This window comes from Microtus pennsylvanicus, chromosome 14, assembly GCF_037038515.1.
Source record: "Microtus pennsylvanicus isolate mMicPen1 chromosome 14, mMicPen1.hap1, whole genome shotgun sequence".
NCBI classification, from domain to species: domain Eukaryota; kingdom Metazoa; phylum Chordata; class Mammalia; order Rodentia; family Cricetidae; genus Microtus; species Microtus pennsylvanicus.
In genome coordinates, this window is record NC_134592.1 from 29,943,917 (window position 1) to 29,966,739 (window position 22,823).

General features: G+C 41.5%; 1 protein-coding gene across 28 annotated transcripts in view; it reads right to left on the bottom strand.

Annotated features, from left to right (window-relative positions):
- Ttll5 (tubulin tyrosine ligase like 5) overlaps positions 1-22,823 on the bottom strand; it is a 276,835-nt gene that overhangs the window by 191,306 nt on the left and 62,706 nt on the right. For 24 of the 28 annotated variants that reach the window (XM_075947960.1, XM_075947950.1, XM_075947975.1 and 21 more), the window contains 6 exons: positions 22,687-22,748; positions 20,055-20,149; positions 11,804-11,917; positions 11,443-11,534; positions 5,018-5,080; positions 167-205 (listed from right to left, as the gene is read on the bottom strand). In XM_075947960.1, coding sequence (XP_075804075.1) covers positions 167-205; positions 5,018-5,080; positions 11,443-11,534; positions 11,804-11,917; positions 20,055-20,149; positions 22,687-22,748 — 465 coding nt within the window. Of the gene's footprint in view, positions 1-166; positions 206-5,017; positions 5,081-11,437; positions 11,535-11,803; positions 11,918-20,054; positions 20,150-22,686; positions 22,749-22,823 lie in introns of those variants that run through there. The other 4 variants (XM_075947955.1, XM_075947954.1, XM_075947977.1 and 1 more) reach the window with 3 other exon arrangements.

The window sequence follows — 22,823 nt, forward strand, 5'->3', positions numbered from 1 at the left end:
TCTATAATATGTAGCCACAGAATACTTTTTCAATAGAAAGCATTTACATAGTGCCGCTAGTCATGATGAGCCAAACTGAAAAGAGTTATATAAGGCATGTTCGGTCTATGCATGGCTGCACATCATGCACATGGAAGGAATTTGTCAACTTCGAAAAATTAGTTACCGTGTTCTTCCTGTCAGCAAGCTTCTTCTTGGGTTTCCCCTGCAGATGTAGAAAGGACAGCAGGGTTAGAGAGCACCACCCACCCACTCACTGCAGAGTTCACACACATAAGGAACACATTCACAAACTCTTCAGTAGACTCGACATCTAAAATGGGGAACAGGCAAAGAACCTGCAGAGAAAAATGAGAGTAATAACATTTGTCCATCTACTCATAAAGCAAATCATAATTATTCCTCATGACAACGTGAAGGCAGTAATTACCTCCACTGTCATGCGCATGCACATGTGCATGTATGTTCCTATGTGTGTGTATGCATGTGTTTGCGTGTGTATGTGGTGTGTGTGCATGCATGTGTGTGCATGTGTGCGCGTGTGTGTGTGCATGTGTGTGTGTGCATGTGTGCCTGTAGATGAGCAGGAGATGATACTTCTATATTCTGCCATGGTCAGGGCTAGGAAGGTCTACACTGGATGGAGTTCAGGGCTTAGATCTGGCTGCAAAACATTTTGCTTTCATTGAACAATCTCAGAATAGGGAACCAAGTTCCGTTCTCATGGGGTTCCAAAGACTATTCATCAAAAATAGGTTTTTCACAACTAAAGAAACAAATCAGATTGTGTGTGTGTGTGTGTGTGTGTGTGTGTGTGAGAGAGAGAGAGAGAGAGAGAGAGAGAGAGAGAGAGAGAGAGAGAGAGAGAGAGAGATGTTTCCAAGCTAAATGTCAACCATGCCTGCTAAACAGGCTTTTGTTTTTCCTTTTAAAACATACCATTCTCATTCAGTTTTCACACTTAACACTGGGGTGGGACGTGTTCCACAGTCTGACTTTCTATATTTAGTTCAGCACAATTTTATCATCATTTATGGTGGTTTGAATAGGAATAGCCCCCATAGAACCCTGTGTTTAAATGTTTGGCTCTTAGGGAGTGGCACTATGGGAGGTATGGTTTTATTGGAGTAGGTGTGGCTTTCTTGGAGGAAGTGAGTCATTGTGGAGGCAGGCTTTAAGGTCTCATATATGCTTAAGCTACAACAAGTACACAATCTCTTCTGCTGCTGCCTGTGGATCAAGATGTAGAACTCTCAAGCTCCTTCTCCAGCACAATGTCTGATTGTATGCCGCCATGTTCCACGAGGATGATAATAGACTAAATCTCTGAAACTGTAAGTCAGCCCCAATTAGATGTTTTCCTTTATCAGTGTTGCTCTGGTCATGGCATCTCTTCACAGCAATAGAAACCCAAACTAAAACATCACTGCAATGTTAATGTATCCACCACAAGACACCACTCACCATGAAGCTCCCATTGCTGGCATTTCATTACTGTGTATACTTCCAAGTCGGCTCTAAATCCATTAACTTGTTCAATCAAATACTTTGTCATCTCCAAAGTGTCAATGGAGACACATAGTATATAAACTGTAGTATTTTTTAAAAGGCAAAAGTAATATAGATAATATTTACAGAAAACCAAGTGAAAGAGTTAAATTTTCACCAGGATGTTTTGTTTATCTTTTCCTATAATACTTTCCTGTCCCTGTTAGTGTCCTGATATGAGTGCGTCAGAAAACTCAGGATGACTAACTTTTAGCCCAGACAATGGTCACCTCCAAGGATCTATAATCATGGCCTCTAAGTATAATCCCAAGGGCATATTTTAATAACTACCTCCACTTCCCTCCAGGGATGGGTCCGGGTATAACTGTCACTTACAAGAACCCCGAGTTGCTAATTTGCATTCAGAGTTAAGACTATTGCCATACAACAGGACACTGGGTAAGATACTGTCCGTCAAAGCTGGTCGAGTAGACGGGAAGAGCTGTGGGAAGGGGTGGAAGGTGGACACACCCAGCCCACAAGAGATGAGTGAAGAATCCATACCGTTTAATGTGTGAAGGAAATGTCAATTCAGACTGAGAGAAGGGTTCAGTGAAATGTGAGGATGGGGAAGGAACACACGTCATTTCTTTCAAAGCATATTTTTCTCCCACATGATAGGTGTTGAGCGCTGACAACGACTAACACAAGAAAGCAGCCACTCAAAGGCCAACAGGTAAAGTCAGTAAACAAGAACTCTAAATCCAGTCCAGGAATGCAACGCTGCCTGGAGGAAGAAAGACTCAGCAAGAGCTACTTAGGGATGGATGGAAAAGTATCACAACAAAGGGAGGTCTGTCAGGATAAGGAGGGAAGAAAAAGCAAGAAAATGTGGCCCGATTGAGCTGTGGTTGGTATATAAACCTGGAGATGAAGCTTTAAAAGATCACCAAGAATAAATCATAAAGGTATTTCTTTGCTAAAAAGGGAAATTTGTTTTCCTAATAAAAAATTCTAAGAGGCTTATAAGCAAGAGTTGTTAGCTGAAACCTACAGAAAGAATACAGAAATATGCTATGTTGGATGATGTAGTTCAATTAAATGCAGCATTTTGTCCATACAAGTTTAGGAAAATACACAATAATGTATTTCTGTTGTTTTAAAGACAAGGTGTCACTATATATACCATCTGGCCTGCAGAGCAGGCTGACCTCAGACTCATCCAGCTCCGCCTGCCTCTACCTCCAGAGTTCTGGGATTAAAGTGTGCGCCACCATGCCCAGCATAATAATGGGTTATAATAACTCACTTTCAAAAGAACTGTACTTTCTTCCCATCACAAGTATTTTAAATGCTATAAATACCACTCACTGGCTGAAACCTAGGTGGCTGACAAGGTTACTGCTATATTTTACTAATGAATAAGACATATTTTTTTTTCTGTTTCTGGAGATACGGTCTCACTATGTAGCACTGGCTTCAAAATCCTGATCCGCCTGCCTTAGCCTCCCAAGTGTAAGACTCCAAGTGTATGATACCATGTCCATTCACATATAGTATACGTCACATTTCTGACTCCAAACAAAATGTTTCATAAATATGACTAGGCTGGTAGTTTCCAACTGGCCTGCTGTGCCTTCTTCCCCCTCTCATGAAAACTCGAAGTATGGAAAAGATCCAGTGTCAAGCATGGAGTCCGTGTGAGTTCTAAAGCAGAACAGATCTTGGAAGGAAACCTGTGCAGATGCCTATTTTAAGCAGCTAGTGAATTACTTCTAAGCATGCCTGGACAATGAAGGCTCACCAATTACATGCAGGTACTTGATGATAAAAGATAGGATTATTTTTTAGTTGACTGCTTTTTAATTGATAATAAAAAATAGTTCTCTAGGTGAAAAGAATGAATTATGGAGACGTTACATAGTGCAAAAAGCTGAAAAGATTTCAAGACAAAAAGATTTGAAAAGAAATACATCAATAAAACATGAAAGTTAGTCAAAAGTACAAACAGTTCCTGGATATGAAAGTCGAACTTTCCCCAATAGGTACTAAATATAGTAACTCCTGCCTATGATCACAACAAATGATAAACAGAGCTAGAGACTAGAAGACAAAGTTTAAGGAACTCTCAAGAAGCTAGGCACAGTGGTTCACATCTTACTTCCAGAGGGCAGGAGGTTGAGGCAGGCTCTCCACGAGTTCAAGTGAAGGTCCAGGTCAACCTGTCTCAAAGAAACCACAGAAAAGACTAAAAAGGGAAACGGAGAATATAGCCAAAATGTTTCAGTAAAATTCCATAGAGAGTCCCAAGAGGGAGGAAGGAGGCTATTCCCACTGAGAGTCAGGACTGAGCTGTGGTGCAAAGTCAGAGCACTGACAAGGGACACAGCAGGACACATCCTGCTCAAGAGTCTGACCTGCAGATAAAGAAACCTTGGCAAAGTTCTCAGTCCAAACTCCAGTTTGTATGCAAAGATCAGGGGCTGTCTTCCACGCAAATCCAAGGTCATCAAAAGCTATGCGAGTGGTTATTCAATACTACTTAGCAAAAATACACAGACTTGAAATTGCAATTCAAGTTTCTGTAATAACCAAGAAATTGCAAGAGATGCCTGGAATCTGGATATCCATTTTAAGACTTTCTCAGAAAACAAGACATATCCTTAGAGAGAGTTTCTTCACACAACTAAAGTGCTTCATTAAAATAATGGGTTGAACTGTTGTACCGTGTGGTTATTCTGCATGGACGATAAGCATCCACAGGGGTACACGGGCCCTGGTAGCTGGGCCATCTCAAGTCCAGTCTTTGCTAACATCAGCTCCCAACTCCCCTGGTACTGCGCTTACCAGGTGCCATTTATGAACCTTCCTCGTCTTCTGATCCAGTAACCCTTTTGTGCTTGAAAATCAGATGATGACACCATTTAAAACTGCCCAGAGCATTCCTCACTCTCTGCTTTCTGGCTACAGATGCTGTGTGACCCGCTGCACCATATTCCTGCATGAGTGGCTTCGCTGACATGATGAACTGGCTCTCAAACTGTGAGCCAAAATAGACCCTTTCTACAGAAAGGAGGAAGGGAGGGAGGGGGAGGGAGGGAAGGGGAGGGGAGGAAAGGGAGAAGGGGAGGGGAAAAAACAGGAAGGGGAGGAAAGGAGGAAAGAAGGGGAAGGAGGGAGGGAGGGAGGGAGGGAGGGAAGGGAGGGAGGGACGGACGTATGGAGGACAAACAGCATGCAAAAGGTGCTAAGTAAGAATCTTCTTTTTAAAGAAAGAAGGGAAATGGGGCATCTAGTAAGACCGCTCAGAAGATTTTGATGGCTTAATTTTGGGTTTTTACAAATATCACAAAATGCTGAGAACTGTTAACACATGCTGGAAAGTGAGCTATACACTGGGTTTTGTAAAAGGCCTTTTCTACCCCAGGCCCTACATGAAGACTTGGATAAAGCTGCTACTCTTCTTTTACATATGTTTTCTCTTAAGCTTGTAATTGAGTTCGAGACATTTAGCTGAGCAAATTCCTACCTGTCCTGGAAAAGGCGTGTTGCCAGCATATAGTTCATGGAGGTTTTGTGTTCGAGGTAGGACCTGCAGGACAAAGAAAGAAATTATTTCTTAAGTTTAGTGCAGGTGGGAAAAGGCAGAAATCAAGCACAAAACTGACAGAATGCTTATGTACTACTTCTAAAGTGCCAAATGAGGAGATGGTTGTTAGGAGTAAATGATAAACAATTAGAGTAAGAATAAATAGAATAAAACAAAGAATAAAAAAGAGGATTTGACTTAGAAAACAGAAGGCAACATTATCTTGTAGATTAACCAGAGGTGATAGACTACATTAAAAATGTCACACTGAAAGGCAAAAAGCAAACTAACCAAGAAATCATACACACAGACAGGACAAGAGAAAAGAGAAGCATTCAGTGCTTCTGTGCTCATCACTGTGGGGGGGCACACATTTCTTCTTGTAAACTTTCAGAAACTGGAAAATCTGTGTCAGTAATTCATTCACCTATTTTCCACACAGCTGCTGAATGTGATTCTGCAACACCAGCCAGACAGGTCTCTTAGGAGCTTTCTCCTCCCACATCTCCTATGGACCCTTTGCCTCTAAATGGAAACCTTCCCAACATAATGGCTGCACAAGTCCACCCAGTCACACAAACCCTTCCTTGACAGAAGCACTCTTGAGTCTCCGGGTTTCCTCCTCTGACCTGAGAGACATGTCACATGCTATTTCCAAGAACACTTCCTCCAGAAAAGCTGCATGATGCAATTCACCCCCAGCACACCCAGAAGACACATTCAAGAATGCCAACAGCATAGCCGTCTCTGACAGTGACAGACCAGAAAGAAGTCAAATGCCCATCAACACAAGAATGAAATAGCTGCTTCAACATGCAGGTTAGAGGGAAAGGTGTTCAAAGTGAATGAGCTCTAGCTATGTGAATCTTGGTAATATGCTTAATAAAAAGAGCAAGATTATATGGAACACATACTTTCTGTCTGGCAAATGTTCAAAAACAAGGAAACAAACAATTCTGCTTCTAAACACAAGAGGATAACTGCTATAGGCACAAAAGTCAGAAAAGTGTACAAAATACAGAAACAACTGTTTTTTCAGTCAAACAAATGGTGGCACAGGGGGTGATTCTTTTTTTGTTTCTTTATTTTTTTTTTCCCCTTTTGAGACAGGGTTTCTCTGTGTAGCTCTGGCTGTCCTGGAACTTGTTCTGTAGACCAGGCTGGCCTCAAACTCACAGAGATTCCCTGCCTCTTCCTCCTGAGTGCTGGTATTAAAGGCATGTGCCACCACAGGGGGTGATTCTTATTAGGGAGAAGTAACAGAATTAATTCTTACAAGTTCTCTGCCTTTCTTCCTGCAGGCAGTTTCCAGAGTACCCATCTCATCCCTCTGAGATGAAAAGACCTGATCAAAGCTATAAAAAGTACTTAGATTTGCAAGGCACTGAAGAGGGACAGGCTATGCAAGAGAAAAAAATTCCCCAAATAATGAAAGGTCCCATGAGTTTTGGGGTACACACCAATCTGCTCAGGCAGAAGGTAAGCAAAAGGCAATGGTCAGAATATAGAACAACCAAAACTAAATGTAACTCAAATACCAATACAGTTTACAGGGGGCTGAAAATTAAGTTCCAGCTGCCAGAACACAGGGATCTTCTTGAAAGCTGGGTCATTTCATGTGCACCCCAAAAGTGTCTTGTCAGGCAGATATATGCTGGGCTCCTATTGAAGGAACCCTAACTTTGCCATTACAATGTTCATGCTGATCTACAAGTAACACAAGTGCCTCAACAGAAAATTTTAATAGGATTTAAAGTAGGCAAGGAAATACAAACACCAAAGATATAGCATTAAAATGTATAGCATCTAATCAAAGTAACTGTACATAGAATAGTATATCCCATAAGCCAGTGTTTATCAACATGTGGGTTGTGACCCCACTGGGGGTCAAAAGACCCTTTCACAGGAGTTGCAAAGCAGATATCCTGCATATCAAATATTTACATTAAGATTCAAAACATATCAAATTAGAGTTAAGAAGGAGCAACAAAATAATTTTATGGTTGGAGACGTCACCACAACATGAGGAACTGTATTAAGGAGGAAACGCTAAGAAGGTTAGAAACACTGCTATAAACTAAATGAATGCCAACCAACGGGCCCAGAAATGGCAGATATGAGTAAAAAGAAAGAATGATGCAAAAAACCGAAAAACAGGAGGCAGAGACAGGTAGATCTCTGAGTTGGAGGCCAGCCTGGTCTAAAGAGCAAGTTCCAGAACAGCCAGTCTCAAAAAACCAAAAAAAAAAAAAAAAAAAAAATACCCTCCAAAAAATACAAATAGGACTTCTATATACAAAAAAAAAAAAAAACCCAAAAACCCAATACTAGAAATAAAATGTTCGCTAAAATTATTATTAGAAGTTAGGATGCTGCAGACAAACGAAAATTGACCTTAAGAAAAAAGAAAATTGAAAAAAAAAATGGCCATGGCATACCACAGCCAAACAGGTAAAACAACCATAAAACAATAATCTTAGGCTGTGGCAACGGTTTAGTTGGTAAGTGCCTGTTGGGTAACATGAGGACCTGAGCTTAGCTCTCCAGCAGCCATGTCCAAAGGGTGGGGCAGTGTGTGTGCTTATCTGTAACATCAGAGCCCAGTGTTTGAAAACAGACACCCAGAGTTCATGGCCAGGCGGCCTGGCCAAATTGAAGAGCTTCATCAATGAGAGACCCTGTCTCAAATACAAACAAACAAGCCAGAGGGACGGTCCAGCAGGTCAAGGCACTTGCTACTGAGCTTGGTGACCTGTGGTCTACCTCTGGGACCCACGTGGTAGGAGAGAATCAATTGCTACAATTCATTCTTTAACACCCACACAAGCTGGGATATACACACACCACTGCCCCTCCCCACAATATACTGATAAAATAAGCAGGAGAACAATCAAGAAAGACACCTGGCATTGACCTCTGACCTTTGCACACAGGTATACACGTGTGAAAACAGACTCACATGCACACTTACACAAGCCTCCATCCACACCCTTAGAAGGAAGCTGAAGGTGGGGGCAGCACGGATACCGCAGAGTCCTCCTAAGAATAAGCATGCCAGGAGACAATGGAAAGACCTTCTTTTCAAGTACTAGAGAAAACAGTGTCAACCTAGAAGTCTATCTAGAACTTGTCAAGAAAATCTTGCAAATGTTGAGACAAAAGCATCTGCAGAGAACCAGAAGTGGGCAACGTGATGCCATCAGAGCGGCACAGAAATGTCAAATCCTGGAGGAGGAAGTGCTTCCATGGAAACACAGAGAAGAGTATGGAAAGTGGCAGTGTAATTGTAAAGAGAAGACTTAAATTTCCTTACATTTCAACTGACTCTTCCAGTGAAAGTAACAATGTAGTTCCAGGGGACTTAAAAGCAAAATACACACCAAGAATAACACAAGAAAGACAGGAGTACTATGGCTGTAAAGACCCTATATTATACATGAAATAGTATGTTCTTTGAAGAGTACTTTGCAATAAATAAAACATATGATAGAGAAATAATAGAGAGGTAGGATAACTTATTAATCAAAAGATGACATAGTGACATAAACCAAGAAATAAACTAGATAAATAATACAAAAAAACAATAAAATGAGTGATTTTCTTTAATTACTTACTTGTATTTTCTTTTTGCTTGATTTTCATTTTTATTTACTTTCTGACAGCCTCGTGTATGCAATGTGTGCTCTGATTATCTCCATCTTCCTTTACCCTCTTATCCTCCATCCTTTCCCCTCTGAACCCCTTCTTCCCAACTAGCATGACTTGATTTTTAAAAACTTTTTATTTATTGATTTTATTTTATGCATGTGTACCACACATGTGCTCAGGGCCCATGGAGGTCAGAAGAGGGCATTGGATCCTCTTGAACTGGAGTTATGGATGGTTGTGAGCCACCATGTTGGAGCTGGGAATTGAACCTGGACCCTCTGTAAGAGTAACAAGTACTCTTAACTGCAGAGCTAATTCTTCAGCCCCAAGAATTATTTTTCTAAGATATACTAAAGATAATATCAACAAACCTTCAGCTAAAGCAATGAAGAAAACAAAAATAAAAAAAAAAACAGGATGAAAGGAGAAATCACACTGGTTAATAGAGATGCAAAGAATCATGGCTGGGGTGTAGCTGTTGTTACAGTCTGCTGTGGGATGGTGCTCTTGTACACTGTAAAGATTTGTCACTCGTATTGGTTTAATAAAACGCTAATTGGCCAGTAGCCAGAGAGGAAGTATAGGTAGAGCAATTAGCCTAAGAGAATTCTGGGAGGAAGAATGGCAGAAATGCAATCACCAGCCAGACGCAGAGGAAGCAAGATAAGAATGCCTCACTGAGAAAAGGTACCAAGTCATGTGGCTAAACATAGACAAGAATTATGGGTTAATTTAAGTTGTAAGAGCTGTTTAGTAATAAGTCTGAGCTAATAGGCCAACCAGTTTATTATAATATAAGCCCCTGTGTGTTTCTTTGGGACTGAACTGGCTGCAGGACCAAGAGGGACAGAAACTTCTGTCTACAGGAGTTTGCATCTAGCAGAGCATGCACACAGCTCTGGATTCCATCTCCAAAACCATATAAACTGGACCTAATGGGTCAAAACTGTAATTCTAGCACTCAGAAGGTAGAATGAAAAGATTAGAAGTTTAAGGTCATCCTTGGTTTTATAGCAAGCTTGAGGCCAGTTTCGGATATATGAGATCCTGTTTCAGAAAAAAACAGGAGGGGATGCTGAAGTGAAGAGATGATCCAGCAATTAAGAGCACTTACAGAAGACCCTGATTTGGTTCTTAGCACCCACATCAGGCAGCTCAGAAGGACCTGTAATTCCAAGCCCTCTGTTGGCCTCTGCAGGTGCCCACATTCACATGCACAAACCCATACAGAAACACACAAACAAACACACACTGTTTTAAATCCTGATCATAAGGAACTATTAAGAACAATTACATGCCAACAAACTGGATAATCTAGAAGAAATGAGTAAGGTCCTATGCACATACAACATACCAAGATTTAATTATGAACAAATAAAAATCTGAACGGGTGAACAAAAAGTAAAGATATGCAACCAATAATAAAGTCTTTGGAGAAGAAGAAGAAAAAAAAGAGAAAGAAGCTGCTACCACCTAGGACCTGGTGACAGTAAGGAAGGGAACCAACTAGAACTCTTCAACATCTTGGGTAAAAGCATTAAAGTATATCACCACTGGTCAATGACTTATCAAATTCTACTCTAGGCATTTACTCAGGAAAAATGAAATTTTAAGGGCACACAAGGCACAGCCCATGAACACGTATAGGGATTTTCTTTACAACAGCCAAATAATGGACACAGAAACTGATAGATAACACAATCACACAGAACACAGGAATAAAGAATAAATTACTGCTTCATGTGACAACAGGCATGAACCTCAATAATACTGTATGAGAAACAGAAGCCAAGTGCATAAGTTACAAAGACAGTCATAAAATGCAGCTCTGCTGACGCCTGAGGCCTGGGATTAAGTGGAGGGGACTGTCAAGGGTCATAACAGACTTAGGAGGTGTCCTGTGTAATGGTTGTGGAGTAGTTAAATTGGTGTTTAATTTGCCAAAAACCACCATCAAAATGAACACTTAAAATGGAGGCACTGTATTTACTGTCTGGAAACTAGAACTTATCAGAATGAACGATGTATTATTTAGGCACACACAGTGAGGACAAATAAATTCTCAGATCAAGATGATAAAAAACAAAATTAAGGGCAGAGGAATGGTTAGGAGGGAGATAGCGGATTAAAAATGTCGGGGGGGGGTGTAGAACTGAAGAGATGGCTCACAGGTAGGGAGCACTTGCTGCTATTCTCGAGGACCTGTGTTCAGTTCCAACACCCACATAAGGCTCAGAACAGTCTGTAACTCCAGCTTCTGAGAATCCAAAGTCTCTACTCATGAGACCATTTGTAGTCACGTGCACATAGCTACATGTACACATATCATGTAATCAAAATTAATAAAAATGAATCTTAAAAAATGGGGAGGGAGCCCCAATACATAGGTGGGTTAATTAGCATCGATGGCCATGTTCTTGGACTTATTAATATTGTGGTTTGTCTTTTCTCCCCTCTCTTTGAAGTCTGGGTTTCAAGGAGCCCTCAGAGGCCTTGACTTCCCTATGCAGCAGGGGGATGACTTTGAGCCTCCTGCCTCTTCCTCCTGAATCTGGAAATGTTAAGCATGCATCACCATGCCTGGTTTGTGGATTAACTACTGTTTTAAAAAAGGTAAAACAGCCGCCACATTGGAAGCAATAACAATGAGTCACAGACAAGCTAATTCTACAGACTAGAGGTATAACTAGAAGAGAAAAAAAAGGCAGTCACCTCACCCATATATTTCCCATGTCTCAGATGTAGGAAATATGCGGATAAATCCTCCTCTCCGGTCATTCTCTTCCTTTACCCTCCGTAAAACTTTGATCTGGGTGGAGGAAGAAAGAACAGAGTAAGACAAAAGAGCACCTACTCTGAAACCTGTGGCTATAAGACAAAGGCAGAGTTACACATGAAGAAACCAGCAAACACGTGTGTAAGAATTAATGATATTCGGATGTCTTCTAAGAAGAAACCTCTATCTAGAATCTTTCTCCTTTCGGGGAAAAACATGAATTTGTCATGAGTATTAGGAATCACAAATTTGCAATGAGCACTGTGCTAACCCACAAAGGCCTGAAATGAAATAATCTTTACCTCCTCCATTGACAGACCAAGCACAGAACCGCCTAACTTCCCCGGCACCTTCTCCCGGGCTGAGGCCACAAGGTTTTTCATTTCTGCGTCACTGGCAGAAAGTGGACGGGAACGCTACAAGGGAGAAAATCAAAGCAAGGTTGAAGGGAGCAAGCTCCATTATTGCTCCCTTGCTCCCCACTCAACATCAAATCTACAGCCCAATTTCTAGAATTAGTCACTTAACACAAACCCCCAGGAAACAGAAGGAAAACAAACCACTAGTGAACTCCAAGTCAAGACAAGAAATGGCAGAAATCCGCTAACGCGCAGAAACAAGCAGGAAAGTCGGGCAATGCTGGGTAGCTCCTCAACGGACACTTAGTCCTGGTTTCGGGTATAGCCAATATTTTTGGGGAATGAAGAAAAAATAGCCCCAGAAACAAGACTGTGTATTTATTCTAGTAAATAATTATGTTCTCTTTAGCACTGGGAGAGGAGAGTTGGGGGACCTGAGAAAAAGACACCAAGGAATACACTTTTCTTCAAGCTGGGTGCACTGGGGTGTTTTAGAAATCGAAAGGGAAACTCCTGAGAGCTGAATCATCAGTAAATTTAAAGTAGAGCTCCACCGAAAATCCTACCACCCAGGCAGCACTGTGGCTGCTGGACATCACGACTGGATGAAGGCTGACTGCCCCAAAGGATGGCCCTCATGGACCAACAGACAATCTGGGTTACGGCTGTTTCCACAACAGGAACAGGAGTCTGAGGACCATGCTTTCAGGGATTTTGATGTTACACAAGCAGAAAAGTGGCAGGGGCCAGAGTCAAATAGCCTGAAGTGTGAAAATACACTACTACTGACACTGATGAAATAGCTGATAAAACATAACACACACAAATGCCAAGGAGACAAAAAAAAGAGAAATAATCGAAGAGCTATAGGCATGAAATATCTTTCTAGTTTCCTGGAATAAACTTCCATCAAGGAGAAGCAGGTCAACTGTGAGCAGCTAGTACTGTCTTTATGCTTAGACCAGACATGGGTGTTTGTGAGTCTCCAAAATTCATGATGAGGACCTACCCCTCAACTGATGGTATTTGGAAATGGGACCGTTAAGGGGTAATCAGATAAGGTCATATTCATGGTGCCTTAGAATTAGTTCCATAGAATTAGTGCCAGAGACCTTCCTTACTCAGTCTCATGTGCTCTCCCTGATGTGTGCAAACAGATGTGCTCCGAGTAGGGAATGAAATGTCTGCCACCTACAAAGTCAGGCCTCAGAAGAACTTCTACTTTGCTGGAATCTTTGTCTTTTTGCTTTGTTCTGTCTTCTGGTTTTTCAAAACAGGGTTTTTTGTGTAGTCCTGGCTGTCCTGAAACTCACTTTGTAGACCAGGCTGGCCTTGAACTCATAGAGATCACCTATGATCTGCCTCCCAAGTGCTGGGATTAAAGGCATGCGCCACCACTATCCCACCCGGAATCTTGTAAACATCCCAGTGTCTAGAACTATAAGAAATAAATTTTCTGCTAAGTCACCAAGTAACATATTATAATGGTACACAAACCATGGATGGGTTTCCCTTTGAACACAGGAAACTATGTGTAAAACACTCATCTACAAACTAGCATAGAAGTAATAAAAACTAGACTTTATAACTAGATAGTTATAAAAGTCCCATGACAAGCTACCTATATAATGAAAGAGTATGAAATCAGCATTTATTTGTCTAGCTTTTACTGTGGTATCTTCAACATCTAGAGAAGTAAATCAATAAATATTTGCTTTAGAAGTGAGTAGCCATGCTGGGATATAGCCCTAATATGTTCAGAATTTAAAACTGCAGAAGAATTTTAGGGAGCATTTTGATTTCCTTCAGGCTCTAGGAATAAAGTGAACTGTAGTATGCACCAAAATCCAGCTATAAAAGGGAGAGTGTAAAGATCCAGAGAGGAACATGTCACTTTTGCAAGTCTCTAAAGTGTGAAGATTATTTAGCAAAGAAGAACTGATATAGTAGAGAAATGGCTTGAGGACTTTTCGCATCACCCCATCCTACTTACTGGTTGAGAAAACAGACAAGCTTATCTAGTTCCGATCATGAAGCCACATAGAGCCACTGGCAATGAGTCTTCCAAAATCAAAAAGCCATCCTGTCTGATCCTAAGGGATTTATTTTAATGTTGGGGGAAGTTAGCAGATGGAACCCTGGGCCTTTCTGTATGCTAGCAACTTCTCTACTACTGAGGTATATCCGCAGTCCTTGATGTCTTCGAGAGAGTATCTCAGGCTAGCCTAAAACTAGTGATCCTCCTGCCTCAACCTTCCAAGTACTGATACTACAGGTGTGTATCACCACACCTTGCTGTTAAGGGTACTTTAAAGTCATCTCAGATAATATAATAAGATAATAAGACATATTACTCAAATGCCTGGATGCAAATGAAGACTTTCATCGGCTGTCTAGAAGAGACTGCCATGCAAAGGCACTGATAAACTAAACCTGCATTAGGTGGCTAAAGTGCTGAGAACGCTGATTCCTAGAACAGTTATCAGGGATGCATCGTGTATGTCCAAAAACACAGGACACACCAATATTAAATAACACCTAATGACGACTTCCAACTTCACTTCTTTGTAGCAGAGTTTTAAATAATCATTGGATCCTAACCTAATGCTCAGCATTCCAGCATTCCTGTAAAGAATGAATTAGCACCTAAAACGCTTAAGTTTTTCTACACTAACTTTCAAGAGATACCTTCTACACTCCTGCGTACACACACAGATCCTTTCTTACTTACATCCCACCTCTTACACTTGTGTGTGAGAAAAATCAAAGTTTGGGAGTGCCCCAGCACACTAGGATACCAAAAGCAAGGGGTGGGGGGGACGGGACAGATTGATCTGCAAAACCATCATAAATATAAAAATCAGGGAGGAGTGGGGGTACAGCTCAGTGACCCTCAGTGCTCGGCTAGCATGTGCAAGGCCCAAGGTTCTTCCTATTACTTAAAAAAAATAAAAAATTAAATAAAATAAAGAAACAACGTCAAGAAAAAGCAGTCATCTGTGGCTTTAACTTAAATCCTTCCACTGCATCCTCTGAGTGGTAATATGATAAATGACACATTCCAGCAGGCTGTGGACTGCTTAGAAACAAGGCTCCACTGAACTGAGAACCCACTGGCTCCGGGAGATGACAAGCTATGTACACCATCAAGTGCTCTGATAAATTTTAGAGCGCCAATTAGTGTCCAGGTAAGAATCTGCCATGCAATGTGCACCACGCTTACATGACCACGGGCACCACTCTGGATTTAGAATCTACCCAGAGAAGACACGTTTACGCATCTTAGCATCATTGTTTGAGGAGGAAGCAACTGAACATAAAATGGTCAAGACAAAGGAACAAGTACCCGCACTCAGTAAGAGCAAGTGGTGATTACAAACTTTTTCTCGCAGTCTAAAGAAGGCTGCCAAAAACCTGACAAAATGGAGACTCAGCAAAAAGGTGAACTGCCTGAATGACATCAGAATTGAAGGTAAGAAAATATGAGACAAGAGCAATGTAAATAAAAAGAATCTACAATTCTGTATGTGAAGTGCAGAACTCAACAGCAAGTAAAGGAACCTAAAAATAGCTCAACTCTCTGTGCTGTGACTGGCTATAAAGAAAATAAAAGGTAAACACTGAAAAGTGGTAAACACTGAAAAAGTTAAAGAATTAATACTACCAAATGAAAGAAATAAAAAGATCATGTATCAATAAATATAGCTTCTTAAAGATGACTTCAAAATAATCAGAGCATACTTTGAAATTAGTTAAGTGGGCTGTGTTACAAGGAAATCAGATGAGCTATCTAAATCTCTGGAATTAATCTAAGTCAGTAGGTCTGAGAGAATGTGTTTTGTTAAGAGAACTGACTTTAAAAAGAACACAAACCCAACAACAAACTTACCCAAACCTCCTATAATTATGTCTGAAAAACTATGAAGCACTGATGTGGCACCAGAGAACCAGAGAACAGTAACTGAGGGTCCACCTTAAAAACCGTGTCTGGGTAACTGATGCCCAGCAAGGCTGACTCAGACCCTAGTGAAATAACAGACAAACACGGGAAGAAAAGACTCACAGGCACTTAGGGTTTAGTTTGCTCACAAAGGATAACAATATGGAGACTGCTTTATTCTAAACATGCCTTAGAAGCAAAATTTTATATATATATTCTTTTTTAATAGAATGGCAAAGACTACAGCAGACACAGGAAGGATTTAGCATCTTTGGATTTTATAGAAGCATTTGAGAAAATTTAATATATTTATACCAAATTTTATTTCCAGTCAGGGAGTTATTGTTATAATAAATATAATATACAGCAAAAAATGCAAAGTGTTAAAAATGTAAGTAGAGCATCATATAAACGGCAACAAATCAGGAAGTATCAATGAAATATTATTGAAAATCTTTCCTACTGTTTGAAAACAACTATGAGCTGATGACCATGAAAGTAAGACCAGATACTGATGCTGGGGGTAAAGCAATCAGAGAGGACTGAGAAGTATGAAGGGCACTAGACCTTCTGGGTGTGAACCGCAGCATCCTGCTGGTGTTTTATACTTTCTTTTTCACAAGAATTCCACACATGTATGTATTCGTCCCATTTAGCAGGTGTGGGCCCTGAGTCCCAGAGACTTCAGGAACCTCCTGGAGGTCTAGCAGCTAGTTATTAGCAGGGACTGAACTTAAATCCAGGTCCCTCTCCTAAAGTTCGCCTGCTTTCCACAGAACCATCACAACCATACAGTTCATTTTCCAGCAGGTTTGAACTACAGGCATTTCAGGCAGGAAATAATGCAGATAGAGATAAAAGAATAGAAAGACAGGCACAAAGCAAGCAATAGTAGAGGCTGTATAATCTGACAGCCACGGAGCAGGTCGACATGCGCAGAAATGCCTTTTCTTTCCTCCCTTTCTTGATCTCATCTTAGCTCTGATAAGAAATTAGGGGGACACTGAAGGCTTCATTTCCAGAAGAACAGTGGTAAGGAGAAGTAAAGTTAAAGAATTCCACATTTATAAAACAGGCTTAATAAAGCCAGAAAGGCTTTACATCATGTAGGCCAGTTTAAATATATAACTAGAGAGAGGCCTTGCTACACAAAACAAACAAACAAACAAATCCTAAGCAACGAAGCTACATGTAAAGAACTGAAAATGAATGACACAGGGAAATTAAGATGGGAATTACACATAAGGACACTGAAACCACCAGCACACCATGCAATGTTCTCAATGCTTGCAGCATATGGATTAGTTCAAGTGCTATTTAGAACGTAGGCTCTTTGTCTGGTCTCTGTATCTTACTATGGGCAGCGAATAATATTTAGACAATTACTAAATATGAAACATTACATTCTGTAGAGTTTTGAATTCTACCATCTATAAAATACACATTATAGAATCAAACACGACACTAGACATCGTAGGACTTTTCTTAGCCATATAAATCATCTTATTGGAATCAGGAGTTAAGGAAGCTGCCATTCAGGCTTCCAGTTTAGATAATGCACCAGAGAAGAGAATGTTAGGATAACTGCAGCAGAGCTTCCTGCTGCGCATCAGTGGGAACAACCTGCCCCTCAGAGGAGAAGAGGGAAGAGATGACCTCCAATTTAACACACTGCAGCAAAACGGTGCCAAAGTCCCAAACTGAACAACGCCAAAACACTGGCAGTCAATTTCAAAAACTGCTTATACGGACAGTAAAGGAGCAAAAGTTGCTCGTGTCGGAAAAACATCTGTGTTATTTTAAAGGTCACATCTAATTCTGGCATGCATCTAAATTCAGTTACAAATCGCTGCACATATCAAGTAGCAGCTGTGAGAAAATGCAGATAAACCCAAGACTCAGTGTGAAAAGAGCTAACACTAAGCCGCTGGAGTGGCATGCTTCCTAAGATACCTGAACCAGAGAGAGCTCCTCTCTGCATTTTAGTATTTTCTTTCCAGAATATTTTGGGGAAAATAATGGATAAGCTCTGTTCATCATTTCAATCCAACTGTCTTTACCACAGCAGAATCATCCCGGGAACTGACGACCCCAAGCTACTGCGTCCTCTGTTCTCATCGTCTATAACCAAGAAGATACTGGCGCATTTCTTTCCAGGCATTCTAATTGTGTTCTCAGATCATACAAAGAGCAGGTTCACGATCTACATATACCGTGAAAGTCCAAGGCTAAAAGGCTTTCTATTTGAGAAATGGGAATTAAAACCGAGTCCAGGCTCCAAATGACCTAGAATGCACCTGTGTGATTTTTGTTGGCTGAACCTATGCAGATACTGGATGCTATAAGAGACAAAAGAAACGGGATAAAGCCCTACCTTTCCCTAATAGGCCTATGGCTCTCCATTTCCTGCGTCTAAGACATTAGAAAGCACAGACCACATGCAAGAGCCCTGCCTTGGTTGAAAAGTGCGAATATTCCTCTTCGGTACTGTTGTCTTCCTATTCTTTGTATTCCAACTTCAACTTCTCGTTACTGTTAGATACTGAGACCCCGAGTGAACAAGCCTCCCTGACAAACCTGTCTCAGATGGTACACTGTATACATCACCCAAGGTTGCTTATTGATGACGTCGTGCCACTGCCTACCAGTAAGCAGAACAACTATTGGGTAGATTTTTGGTGATTTGCAAAGAATAGCCAATAAAAGCTGACTGGCAAGTTAAGACATGGATCCATTCCTTCAAGACTGGAATGCTGCCATCCCTAGAAAAAGAGCCTGGCAGAAATCATATCAAAACCGTGAGAAATATTCACAGCTCTAAGTGTGCAACTCTGTCTAGGGACCGTGCAAGGAACAATTGGCACAGGAATGCGACTGCCTAAGTTTCCCCACTATACCGAGGTTAATAATTCTCTACCTTGTCTTTGATCTGTGAGGATGCTCTTGAGCAAGTATGACTCTGATGTCTGGCTGTATTTCTAATCTGAGACAATCCCTCTTGCAATACAGCACATCATGCTCCAGAGCACACCACCACCTAGGGAATCACCCAGAACAGGACTCCCGACAGGCACCCACTCCAGATCAAAGGCATGTTAGGTTTGGCTTGCAGTGCTTTAGTTTTGTTTCACTGAGCTGTCAACATTAAAACAAACAAACAAAAGGAAACAAAAAAAAAATCCTTTCTGGTTTCTCTGACAACAGGAGGCTCTTGGCCCTGTCTGCCCACACTGGAGCATGGCAACGATCAGCTAGGTTATCCTCATCAGCCTGGCACATCACTGCGTTGTAGCTGCCTACTATCCCTTCTTCACACTACCTGCCTGCATACAAGACTGTGGAAAACCTGTCAATGTGACGGTATCTGACACAGCATCGCTCTCCGTGAGATCCATGAGCGATGGATGAAGAGGAAGAATGGAAGGATGAAGTGGAGGAAAAAGTGATGAAAAGGAGAGGGGAGGGACAGTAGAGAGGGAGAAGAGGGGAAGCTATCAGTGTAGTAGAGGAGCACAGGACAATTTAAAGGCCACAATCAATGAATGCAAAACAATACATTGAAAACAAGGTAACTGTGGTGTCTTTATACTATCTCTAAGGATACTAGAGGTCCTTAAAGATAAGGTGGATTATAAAAAGTAGTTCCAAAGCTTGAGAAGACCAAGGAATCAAACCAGATGGGCAGAGAAGAGGCGGGCAGAGCTTCATTTAGAAAGAAGAAACACTGAGTGGCTGTACTCAAGCATGCAGACGGACGGCACAACCGAGTGAACAGACCCAGAACCAGAGTGCGCAGAGCCTGGAGTAGTACTTGACCACATGATGCTTCTGATTCGCCAGCTTCTTTGGCTATTTATTTTAGCTCTAACCAGAGCTCATAAGCACTGAGGGGCCCTTCAAAAAGAGGAAAGGGGACACACTGTTTCAATGGAGCATCTTTACAGAACTAGTCTGAAGATTAGAAAATGCCTAGTCAAGCTTAAGAACTAACAGACCCCAGTATGGTAATCTGAGGGGAGAGATGGTGAGCTTGGAAAGAGAAGAAAAGGTAGTGAAGAGAGAAAAGTCAGAACAAAAACAAGGAGTAACTCTGGTAGAAAGCAATCAAAAGCATCAAAGACAGGCACTGCAGAACACATCCCCAGATTCTCCTGCCCCGAGTGACCTCCCAACCAGCACTTCAGCTCGCTCATTTCATCAGCGTCCACTCCCCAGCAAGTCTTCTTCGGGCTTCATGCTCCTCAAACTGCTTACCTGAGGTTTCTGAAAAGGGTTCCGCCTGGAAGACTCAAAGGTGGGATAAATTGACCGGTTGGATGCCCGCTGTGCAGGATCTTGGCACACAAATCCTGAATGGGGAATGAGCAGTATTAAGAGCTGCCCTTTTCTAAGAAAGGAGCCTGTTTGGTTTGGTTCAAGTACTCCACAGAGGGAGCAGACTGAGAAACTCAGTGCAATCTCGATTGACAGAGATGTGGCTTTGAATCTCAAACAAATGAATAAGTCATCTTTGTGAAACATATTGCTTTTCATAAAAATCTTTTCATAAAAGAAAAGCTTGTTTGTTGTGTTTTTTTAACTAGCTTTCTAGATGGTAACTAGAAGGGAAACAAAGCTTTTGCCAGAAGAGTCCATAGCAAGCATGTCATCATGTCCTGCTACAATCTACTGGGAATTTTCTAACTTCTGTAACAAACTTTAGGATTATCTACTGCTTAAAAATATGTTATGCTATATGTTTTTTAGAAAAATATATAATTAGCATTTTTACACTCAACACAATCTAATTATTATTATTGTTGTTGTTATTATTATTTTGGTTTTTCAAAACAGGGTTTCTCTGGGTAACCTTGGCTGTCCTGATCCTCTGCCTCCTGAGTGCTAGGATGTGCACACCCAGCTCTATCTAATTAATTATTTTAACATTCAACTGTAAAGTAATAATACCAGGTCATGATTCCCAAGAAGGAAAACAGATTTTGGCCTAAATCTTAGATTATATTGGTTTTTATATTATTGGTAAATTGCATGCATCACTGTAAAAACAGAGATTTTTTTCTTCAGAATTTTTCTAACAAAAAAGAAAAAAAAACAGAATTTCCACGAGTTTTACTTCCTTCCTAAAAGAACTAGATTCTCCACCAAAAAAGAAGATGCTACAAACCATAGGCCCAGAGAGGCCAGATAACAAGGAGAGCTCAAGCAGGACACTCAACTCTCCCTGGAAAGGGGAAACAGAAGAGATTTTGTGGGTGGACTGAGGGCAGGTAGAGATGGGATGAAGGGAGAGTACTGAAAGAGACAACTGGAAAGCAGGGGGCCATTCTGGGTCTGGTTGATACCTGGTGCATGGAAAACACACGGGAATCTAGAAAGATGAGCCCACAGCTAAGGGTCCTAGCAATCGTGAATAAGAAGCATGAACTGGCCCATCTCCTGTGACCAAGTAATGGAGGGACTGGGACACCACCCAGCCACATGACCTTCGACTTACAGTCTATCCTGTTTATGGATGTGCTAAAGTAAGAATAACCAACCTATGACTGGTCCAACCTGAGACCCATGCCATGAGAGGAAGCCCACCCAACACTGCCTGGAGTACCAGGACCCAGAACCAAACACCACTGGAGGAAAAAAAATATCAGTGTAATGATGCCTAATGATATTCTGCTAACTCATAAACTGGTCCCCAGCCCAACTGTCATCAGAGAGGCTTCATCCAGCAACTGACAGAAACAGATGCAAAGAACCACGGCCAAACATTAGCCAGAGCTTTGGGAATCCTGCTCAAGAGAGGGAGGGAGAGGGGGAGGACTGTAGGAGCCAGAGGGGTCAAGGACATCATGAGAAAGCCCACATCATTAACTAACCTGGGCTCGCAGGGGCTCAGAGTCTCAACTGACAACCAGGGAGCCTGTCTGCATGGAACTGACCTAGATCCTCTGCTTATACGTGACAGCTGTATAGCTTGGTCTTCTCGTGGGACTCCTGATAGTGGGAGCAGGGGCTGTCTTTGACTCTTTTGCTGGCATTTGAGATTCTGTTCCCAAATACTGGGTCATCTTGCCCAGTCTCAAAACAAGGGGAGGTGCTGCCTCTTACTGCAACTTAATCTGCCATGTTTTGTTGATATCCATGGGAGGCCTGCCTGCCCTTTTCTAAACAGAAATTGGGACTGGGGTGGGGCAGGGTGGGTGGTGGTAGTGACAAGGGGGAGGTCATGGGGAAAGACTGAGAGGAGGAGGGAGGAAACTATGATCGGAATATAAAATAAATAAATAAATTTTTTTAAAAAAGAAGAAGAAAGTCGCTAAGTTTCACAGCATCGGCGGGTATGAGTACTAGTTCACATTAAATGGATTTCATTGTGTCTTTTTGGGAAAATTTTAAAACCCAATAATAAAGCCACGTCATACCCACCTGACTGCCCATCTCCATTTCAAAGTTCTGGCTTATCTACTTAAAATGGGATTTCTTCCTCAGGCTGCTTTGGCTATAATACTGCAGAAGGGATCATGTTGAAGCCAGCAGAGACTGTCTAGGAGAAATACAGCCGGTCTCCTTTGTAACAGGGCTTCTTCGGTGGGTTTCACTTTCCCAGCTCGGAGAAAAAATATACTCTCTGCAGATCTTTGCTTAATTCTCTGCCTCTGCTCATAATTCCCATGCCCCAGGTCTCAGCCTTAGTTGTGGTTCAGCCTCGGGACAGGATGGAGCCAGGGGGAGTAGAAACATATAAACACTTCCCTGAAAATATAATTTTTTAGTACAAAACATTCAGCATGGCTTAGGAACTGCCAGTTGGCAACACCTACAGTTGGAGCCTGGCAAATGGAAGCTCTGGTTAATTTTTTGAGAGTCCAGTTCAGAACACACTGCTACTTACCTACAACAGTGAACATATCTGAGATCATACTGGCTTTAATCTTGAGGTCCAGCGGTGCATCACTAAGAGAACAGAGAAAGAAAGGGACAATGGATCGCTCTGTAGGCTAACAGAAGAGCTGCCTCATCATGGGTCCC